The sequence below is a fragment of the Tupaia chinensis genome, unplaced genomic scaffold (genome assembly GCF_000334495.1).
Source record: "Tupaia chinensis unplaced genomic scaffold, TupChi_1.0 Scaffold000671_1, whole genome shotgun sequence".
NCBI lineage: Eukaryota > Metazoa > Chordata > Mammalia > Scandentia > Tupaiidae > Tupaia > Tupaia belangeri.
The window spans coordinates 5,636,400-5,646,423 of record NW_006160193.1 but is presented as its reverse complement, the minus strand read 5'-3'; the positions used below and the strand labels follow the sequence as shown (position 1 = coordinate 5,646,423).

The 10,024-nt window shown below is 49.0% G+C and overlaps 1 protein-coding gene across 7 annotated transcripts in view; it reads right to left on the bottom strand.

The window, feature by feature from the left end:
• Nucleotides 1–10,024, bottom strand: part of PPP2R5C (protein phosphatase 2 regulatory subunit B'gamma) — a 196,130-nt gene that overhangs the window by 140,627 nt on the left and 45,479 nt on the right. The window contains exon 1 of one of the 7 annotated variants that reach the window (XM_006159992.3): nucleotides 6,191–6,390. The exons of 4 other annotated variants lie outside the window; for them this stretch is intronic. In XM_006159992.3, coding sequence (XP_006160054.1) covers nucleotides 6,191–6,284 — 94 coding nt within the window. In that variant the 5' untranslated portion in view covers nucleotides 6,285–6,390. Of the gene's footprint in view, nucleotides 1–6,190; nucleotides 6,391–10,024 lie in introns of those variants that run through there. 2 more of the 7 variants (XM_027776362.1, XM_006159994.3) reach the window with 2 other exon arrangements.

The window sequence follows — 10,024 nt, the reverse complement described above, 5'->3', positions numbered from 1 at the left end:
GTGCCCGCAGTGCACCCTGAAGATCAGCCACAGCTCCAGGGCGCCCCGCACTGCTCTGTCCTCAACGTTGCAGCTGCCCTCAGTGCACCCTGAAGATCAGCCACAGCTCCAGGGCGCCCTGCACCGCTCTGTCCTCAACGTTCCAGTGCCCGCAGTGCACCCTGAAGGCCTGATCCACATTTCCGGAACAAGGATCTGATCGGACCTCACTCACTGCACTTAATCATTATAGGGAAGAGTAAAGAGAAAAAAGGAAAACATTTAAGGGACACAAAAATGGAATATTATCTGTTGATGATAATGTGTATGGTAATATCTTTGACCAAATACAGTGTATTCAGGATGGGAAAATTCATGTGGTATTGCTGTAATGATACACAGTGATTGAATGTTAACAACAAAACAAAACAACTACAAAAAAAGAGAGAGAGAGAGAAGGGTTTCTGTAAATAATTCAAGGATCTAGAATAAAACCAGGCTTTTAATTTGCTGCAGTTTGTCCCTGTATAATTTGTCCAATGTCATTCCAAGATTAAAAAGACTTTTTTCTTTGTGAAGTGTAGTAGCGAGAAAATCTATTCACCTCACTTTTTTTTTTTTTTAAGAATTATTTTACTTAACTTTATTTATTTATTTTAATTTGGCCAGAGAGGGATGGAGTGAGAGAGAGAGAAAGTGAGAAAGCAAGCCACCAGGTCCGGGACTTGAGGCACAGTCGGCCACGTGGGAGTCCAGCACCCATAACTGCCACGCCACCTGCCGGCCCCCACCTCACGTTTTAGTTCTCCAGGTGTGTCTGACAGGGACAGGGGACGCAGCCTGAGCAGGGCCCGAGTGCTGGTGGCCTCGCTCTACTTTCTCACCAGCCCTGTTGTCCGGCCTCTCCTGTGCCCGACAGGCACTGACCCACTGAGACATCAGAGGGGTCTAGCTGGAGCTTGCTCAGAGAAAGGGCTATTACCCCGCCCGGCGCCGACTGCTGCGTACACTCTAGGGACGATGCTGGTGAGGGAGAGAGCAAGTCCAACAGGCCTGCCCTTGGGATGCTTGCGAGGGGCTGCAGGAGGTGAGCAAAGTGAGAACCATCAGTCCGGGGCAGAACGGCAGGTGAAGCGGAACAGTGGGGCCCGGCTGGTCAGCCCTCTCTGCCCACAACACGAATGCCCTGCAAACACCTTCACAAGCTCCGATTCAAACCCGAAGTAAGTTCTGAACCGTAGATGCTCAGATGTGTAACCCTTCACAGAAAACTGCAGCTGTTGGGATGTGCATGCCCTGCGGTGGCTTCCAGCTCACCCCCACCTCCCAACATGGAGACGTGCAGAGGAGAGACTGGAGGGAAGCTCTAACGCGTCTCACTGCATCCTCTGTGGCCCTGGGCAAGGGCTCCCCTCCCTCTTCTAGGAAAAAAAAGAGAATGAAAAAGCCTCACTGTACTGGGCAGATTCTTAGGGCGAGCAGAGGGTGTGGCAAGGCCCAGCACTCGAGGTGCTCAGAAATGCTGCTGTCCTCTGGGCACACGGAGCGGGCCCAGATGGCAGCAGCTCTGAACTGGGCCCTGCAGGCTGGGCGACCTTGGGGAGGGGCTACACCAGGACCTGCCCTGTGCACTCTGCAGGCAGGGGTGGGGTAACAAGTAAGCATCCGCCAAGCTCCTCACAGCTGGGGGTGCTGCGGGCTGGGGCACTCTGAGTACCAAGACCACTGTCCCTGAGTCTGTCCTTCTCCTTGCTTTGAAAACATACCCTTTTCTTGACTAATAATCCTAGCTCTCTATTTTTCAACTCTCATTCCTCTACATAATTAATGTTTTAATGAAGAAATTCTAGGAAGTGGTTTTTGCTGCAAGGCAAAAACCTCCTGAGCAGACATTAAACTCAAGTTCAAGGGTATACCTAAGTAACGAAGATGTATGGAGACAACGCAAACATGCTCCCCTGGAGAGCCTGTTACCTTGGTTACATCCACGCCAGGAGGGCGGGAGGAGCACGGCAGTACAGGAGCACCACAGTAAGGTCTGAGGTGCTACTTCTTTTTTCCTTTTCTTTTTTTTTTTTTTGAGAGGTTTTTGCTATAGGGCACGAGCGCTCAACAGACAGACAGAGACAGAAAGCAAGAAATCACCCCCCAGGGGGATGGCCACACTGCAATCCCTTCTCCTCCATTCTCCTCTCGGGACCCTGGGCACACACACACACGCCCAGCGTGAGTTTCAAGCCACTGGGTCCAGGACTCGAACCGTGGTCGAATAAATGGGAGTCCAGCAAGATAGCCATTACGCCAACTGCTGGTCCCAAGTCTGAGGGTGCTTCTGAGGCCACCTAGCAGGGAGCTGCAGTCACACCACACACAGACGCTTGACAAGGAAACTCCTGAGCTGAGCTGATGCAGTTAACGCAGACAGAAAGGGTCCCTGATTTGAGCTTTGGAAGGCTCCTTCCTTTTTGGTCATCACTTGTGGCAGGCTCCGGAGTAACCTCACTAGCCAGGTAGGTTTAATGATGACTAGAACGCAGTGGGAGCAGGGAGCCACTTTCCAGAGGCCCAGAATAAAGGCCAGCTGGGAGAGGTCAGGGCCATTAACATCTTTTTTCTTGAGAGAGATTTTTGCCACAGGGCTTGTGCACCCGCTGGAAAGAGAAAGATAGAGAGAGAAAAAGTGAGCCCATTCTCCAGGGGGATGGCCATGCTGCAGTCCCTTTTCCTCCATTCTCCTCTTAGGACTTTGGGCATGCACGCACATACACCCAGTGTGAGTTTCGAGTCACCAGGTCCAGGATTTGAACCGCAGTTGGCCATGTGGGAGTCCAGTGCCCCAATCACCATGCCACCTGCTTGGCTCTAAGGCCACTAACATCTTTCTGGCTTTGCTCTCACTGCCTTACCTGGCTCTTGAAGGGCGAACTCAAGGGCAGGTGAGAAGGACTAACAGGCCCCAGACAGGGCATTCACACCACCCAGCCTTCCATGCAAGGAAGCAGCACTAAGGCTAGAAGCCTACAGGAACATGCTTACCGTTCTTCACGAGCAACTGGAGGAGCCACGACAGTCCAGGGCTATGGCGGGACCGGCCTGCCTGTGCTTACAAATACAGCTTTACGGGACTCCGGGGACGCTGCTCCTTTACTGCCTATGGCTACTTTCACCCACGATGCCCGAAGTATTTTCAGCCTGGCCTCTTTCTAGGTTTGCCAGCTTCAGTCTAGAACTGCGCTGTCCAATACAACAGTCACTAGACGTGTGGGTCTCTTTAAAATGCCAGTGAGGTGGTGTGGTAGTTAAAGGTGGCTGGGTCCCACATGGACGGCTGCGTGGTTCAAGTCCCGGACCCTGTGCCTTGAAAAACACACTGGGCCTGTGTGGGTGAGTGCCCAAAAATCCAGAGAGAATAGAGAAGAAATTGCAGTGTGATCATCCTCCCCAAAATTGTTTTCTCACTTTCCCTCTCTCTGACTAAGCACGTGTGTCTTAGAGCAAATTAAAAAAAAAAAAGTTAAGATTTCAGATTCTCGGCTGCACATTTTAAGTGCCTGACAGCCATCTGTGGCCAGTGGCTCCCAGCGTGGACAGCATGGACAGGAACATCCCCACCATCACAGACTGTCCTCTTGGACGGTGCTGAATACGACACTTGAGTCATCCAGCTAAATTTACAGTTACCGAGTCCCAGGGACGCTCTCCCCACAGGCCGAAAGGTCTGCACCATGTTATAAAAGTACGTCCCGCTCACCCTCGCTCTTGTCAGGGTCTGCTAACGTGCCGTGTCAGCCACGAGCCACGAGGTCTGGTCGATCTAGTGGCAGTAATCACCAAACCAGCTGGGGTTATGGGCAGTTTACTGGTCGCATTCACTCCCTGGCCTCCCTGACAGCCTCACCCTCGGTGCACTGCACACTGAGAACGCCGCTGGGCCCTGCCTGGCACGTGGTCTGTATCGACGCAGTTAGCAAACAAGTAAGAAGTGAACCTGGGTGCAAAACTGTCATGAACTGACTACATGACAGGGCCCCAGGAAGAAAAGATTCTTGTAATCCTGTAGCAAACAAACAGCCAAAATTTCTATTTTTGAAATGAATATTTTAAAAAAAGATTCCAAATAAAATAAAAACAGTCTGGGTTTGGATTCTGGGCTTGGACTCACCACTTATGGGCGACCTTGGGCACATTGTCTCTCTTCTGCTTGAAAGGCGTTCCCCCGCCACCCCAATGGGGCGGGTAGCGCGGGCACTGCCACCAGGTGCACCCACGGCGCACACACCCAGTGAGCAACAGCACTGAGCCCTTTCCTGCCCAGCCCTCCAGCGTCTGTCCTGTGCCAGCGCCCGCATCTGGGGGCAGGGCTGTGCCTCAGGTCATTTTAAGGACCCCCAGCACCTGCGGGCCAACTGGATCTTAAATTGACCAAAAGTCTAAAAGCCCAATCTATGAAACAAATTCTGCTAAACCCCACATTAACATGCTTGCTTCAAAAAAGGCCTTCTGAGTAATCAGGTGTCCTCCTAGTTTTGAAATTAGGAACTACCTCCACTGTCCCAATGAGCAGTCTTCGGTCCCTAAGGGTTATCCCTCCCTAAAAACTCGGGTCTATTTCAGGTTAATATAAATCCCCGCTCTCACTCACCCAGCCAGCCAAACTACACAGTCAGCCCACAGCAAGAAAGCCAAACAGGCTGGAACAGTCTTAATATATATATATATATTTTTAAATGGAGTGTAAGATATAAAGTCAAATGATTCTATTTCAGAATAAATTTTTAATTCAAAAAATGGCTAGTACATTAACCAAAAAGATGTTATTTATGAAAAGATGTCTTAAAAGTGAGCAGTTTACATTTTATATGCAATCAAATGATCTTACTGCTAACTAGTGTTTAAGAACTAACTTGAACCCAAACAACTACATTTTCGTTTCCGCCCACCTGGTCCTGTACTAAAACACCCGCACTTCATCTCCAGTAACCTCTGCTCTTCCTGGGTGCACGGTGAGACCAGAGACTCAGAGCCCACCTACGACCTGGGCGTGTGGAGGTCTGCCCCCACCAGCTTCGTCAAACAGGGCCAGGAGGAGAGCGGCACCCATTTTATTCCAACAGAGCGGGCGGGCATTCGTGTGCTGCGATCTTCCCGGGGACACCCAGGGATCTGAAAAATCTCGTCCGGCATTTTAGTCACAGAGGCTGTTAGTCACTAGGAACCTCGCCCCCACCCTTCCTTAACACGGGTCCTTAGAGAAGAGCCTGACAGTTAAAGCTGTTTTTAAGGGCATGGCTGTGATAAAAAATTGAAGTGATTAGATGAAGCTTGACATCGATCTCTAGTTCCCTAAATTATGACCCCAAAATGTTCAGGACATGCATCTTAAATACCATCTGAGAACAGGCGTGCTACTACCAGCCCCCACAGTTTAACATAACCACTACTAATCACAGAAGCTGTGCCTCCAAGCCGGATTTCGAACCCGAAATGTGAATCAACTGTGAGGCAAGCTGGAATTACTAAAATGTGATCGAAATACACATAGAGAACTTGTTGCCATTTAAAATTTTAAGGTCAAGTGGCAAGCCTGGAACCTATTTAAATGCAAATGTCCTAATATTCTATGCAAACACTAGCGTTTCTGAAATTACGAGCCACAATAGCTTTTGGTATTTCAAAGCACAAGCGTATTTTAGGCTCCGCTGCGAGAAGAAAATAATTCTTTTAAATTTTACAGCAGTTCTTTCCCAATCGATTCCGCAGATTCCCTGTCTTCCTCTTTAATTCAGAGGTGTCCCCGAGGAAACCTTTGCAGTATTAAGCAACACAGATGTAACAGAAACTCTGCGCACGGACAACTTGACCAGGCTCGGCCGGGCCCGCCTCTCCTTCCTCCCCCACCCAATACCTTCCCCGGGTAGTGACTTCACATCCTTTGACATCAGCACAGCTCTGAAAGGGGGATGGGCGAGCGAGCAGAAAGCAGAAAAACCAGCTTTGAACTAACCGAGCAAGGCCTCTCTCAGCCTCAGGATCCGTAAGTAGTTCGTAAAATGCCAACCTGCAGAGGCACACCCCACCTCCTCTGCCCAAGTCTGCCGCGAAACGGAGCGAATTCTGCTGGGGAGGACTTCCCGCTTCTCTTCTCGGAAGCACAATAGCCATTTATTAGCTACCCACGGAAGGTTCCGAGGCAGGAGACACAGTCACTTACCTCGAATATGGAGAAGGGCCACGGGCTGGAAAGGCCCATTGGAGTTGGCCGCATCCACCACCATCCTGCTGCCCGCTTTATTACATGTCAACATCTAGACTTCAGCGGGAAAGGCAGTGTACTCCTTAAGGCAAGAAACCAGCCTCCATTTTAGTTTAAAAAAAAAGACAAACTGAAGCTCTCTGCAGCTGGAGGGAACTGGCTGCTTCGTGATGTCAGCAGGCATGGAGCGCGCTGATTGGCCAGAAGCTGCAACTTAAAATGACACTAAAAAAAAAAAACCCTGCAAACGGAAAGAGCGTTCTGTTTGGCTGTCAGCGTGCGTTAAAAGCCTGGACCTTTTCCGGCTCTTTGCAATCTTCATTTCTCAGTAACTTTTAGGCAGAGATCCCATCGCTTACGGGACAGGACTGGAGGCCACGGCCACAGCCAGACGGCCTACAGATGATTCTGAGAGGGGCACCCAGAAGCATGTGCGTATGTCCCCGTGAACTTTAGCTTCTGGCCTTCTCCGACTGGTATCCCCAATTCTGTGGGTTGTTTTATACCCACCTGCCCACCTTCGATTTTCTTTTCTTTTCTTTATTTTTTTGCTATAGGGCACATACACTTGCCAGAAAGACAGACAGAGAGAGAGAGACAGAAAGAGAGAAATCACCCCCCAGGGAGATGGTCACACCGCAATCCCTTCTCCTCCATTCTCCTCTCGGGATCTTGGGCACGCATGCACACGCGCCCGGTGTGAGTTTAAACTACTGGGTCTGGGACTTGAACCGCGGTCTACTACATGGGAGTCCAGCGACATAGTCATTATGCTAACTGCTGGTCCCCCCACCTTCTATTTTCTAGTTACTTTAGTATCTGCATCACATGTAGCATCCTAGCAGCCCAGTTTTTTTTTTTTTATTCTTTCTTTCTTTTTTATTTTTAAATAATGGCTACTCAATTAATACATAATCCTAATTCATTGGTTGGAAGGGTAATGGCTTTTCAAGTAATACATAATCCTAATTCATTGGTTGGAAGGCTTGTTCAACTTCCCTTACTACCAATAGGGAGAATTACGAATTTAAATCCCTAAACACTGGTTTTTCTAGGAATCTTTTTTCTAGGAAAAATTAAATTAAAAAAATTACATGGGGCCAGCAGGTGGTGTGGTGGCTAAGGTGCTGGACTCTCTCATGGTCGATCTTGGTTGGTGTCCTGGACTCGGTGGCTTGAAAATCAAGCTTGGCACGTGTGCATGTGTGCCCAGAATCCCAAGAAGAGAATGGAGGAGAAAGGACTGCGGTGTGGCTGTGTTGTCACCCCCCACACATACACTGGGATGGTCTCTCACTTTCCCTCTCTCTGTTTCTCTTTGGCAAGTGCATGAGCCCTATGGCAAAAACCTTAAAAAAAATACATGGAAAGTGAAAGCTGATTTATAGTCACTAGCTAGAAAGTGCTATGAATTAAGGTATTTATACCACCTGGCTGTGGGAGGGAAAAACATAAAAATCAAATACAGTGTTTATTTTTATATCTTAAAGATGTCAACCTTTTATATCTTAAAGATGTTAGATAATTTTAAGTTTAAGATACTTTGTTCAAATTTAAAAATACATTTTACTTATTTTTATGAGGCTATTACTAAAAGCTACTGCAGTATCCAGATCTTAATTTCCTACCTTCAAAAAAGTTAAATGTAAAAGCTGTTCCGAGGAGAAAGACCTCATTCCTGAGCGGGAGGGCCTGAGGGCCCCATGGTGGGTGGGTGGGGAGGATGAGCTGGCCCTTTAGGAAGAGAAACATTCCTAGTAGCCCCGAAGGAAAAAGAATAAACTACAAAAAATCTTTGGGAAAGAAAACGGGCAAAGATGCCTCGCTTCTTCCCACGAACAACGGAGTCTAGCAATGCCCCCTCCTTTTACACTTCCTCGCACAACCCCGCACCCCAGCCCCACTTCCGAGTAAGAACACAGAAGCCATGTCGTCCAGGACCCTGGACGTACTTCCCAGTAGTAAGTCCCTGACGCCTGTGGCACACACAGCTGATGAAGGCAGGAACTGCTACAACCCCAGAGGTGCTTCCCCGCCCTCTCCCTGGGGCCAACCGCTCAAGTCAACAGGTGGAAGCAGACTAAGGCCACCCTGCCCACCACTTTCCTTGGAGCTGAGGGCCACCATGGCTGGCCATGAGATGCTCTCTAATGAGCGAGCCACAGGGAGTGGGCGCTTCAGTGGGCCTCACACCTGAGCACACCTGCCCTGGCTCGCTGCTGAGTGACAGACGCGGTTAAACAAGAGCAGGGGCTTGGAGGCAGGTGACATGCATTTAGGTTCTGCCGGGCCGCCTGTCCCCGGGCCTTCACCGGGCTGGGTCTGTTGGGAGGATGAGCACCACTACCGGCCCCGGCCGTCAGCCACATCGCAGGGCTGGCCGGGACTTCAGCCCCCCCCCCTCCCGCAGGCAGTCAGAAATGCGGCTCAGGGCTGGCGAAGGAATGCCAAGCAGGGGCCTCTGCAGATGGGTGCTTTACAGAGACCTGCCCGCCAACGACTCAATCTTTGATATGAGATGAGATGTGGAAATTGCCAATCCGGAGGCTGTGCTCCGAGCTGGACTACAGAAATGGGAGACTCAGCTGCAGATTAGAAGTCAAAGAAGAGGAGCGCTTTTTGATGTATTTTTCCTAATGATCTCAGATCAAAAGATCTCAACTTTATTAGTGACTTGCTCCCCTGCTCTTTGAAACCTTAGGAATATAAAGTAGTTCTTTAGAGAGCTTCGAGACTGCTCTGGAAAGCACTGATAAAATATACTCTAAATACAAAATATAAACAAAGAAATCAGAAACACGGCAAAAAAAAAAAAAAAAAAAAAAAATCACCCTAGGGGTTGATTTTTCACTTTCCTTTTCACTCTGTCTCTCTCTCTCTCTGGTGAGTGCACATGCCCTAAGGCAAAAAGCTCTACCCCCCCAAAAAATGTATTTTAAAAAAATCATGGAAGTGTGTATTATGAAAAAACTATGCATAGATTTCCATTTTTTTGCTCCAATGTAAACTCATACTTTAATTTCATCTTCCATGAACTTACACCTATTTCCGAGTTGGAAGTGCAAACACTGTCAACGTGTTGATGCTGGCTTTCTCCATCTTGAGCTCTCGCCAAGTGCTGCTCTGTGCTGCACGTGGGGGTCCCACGACAAGAAGATCCGCACCAGGTGTGGCCCCTGGCCGGAGTCCCCCGAACCAGGAGCTAAATAAGCTGCTCTTCTCCATCAGTTACACCAACTCAGGTAGCATTACTAACACAAAGAACTCAAACACATACATACAGGGAAGTGGAATTGCTGGGTCACAGGTAAAACCCACCTAATTTTTTTTTTGAAGATCTGCCATAGTTTCCTCAATGGCTGCACCATTTTCCCTTCCTATGACAGCCCCCGAGGGGTTCGATTTCCCCACACCCTCAACAATACTGTTTTTGCTTAGCGGTGCGATCCCAGCAGGTGTAAACTCTCTCTCTGCAACTTCGATTCCCATTTCCCTCTGACTAGTGCTGCTGGGCCTCTCTGTCTTTCTGCATGGGCTTACTGGCCATCCGGCATACCTCAAACAAATGTCTACTGAAGTCCTTCACGCATATTTTAGAAGTCATGTTTTTTTGTTGTTGAGTTTTAGAATTTTTTTATTTTTGAGAGGTTTTTGCTATAGGGCGCGTGTGCTCGCCAGACAGACAGAGAGACATAGAGACAGAAAGCGAGAAATCACCCCCCAGGGGGGATAGTCATGCCGCAATCCCTTCTCCTCCATTCTCCTCTTGGGATCTTGGGCACGCATGCACAC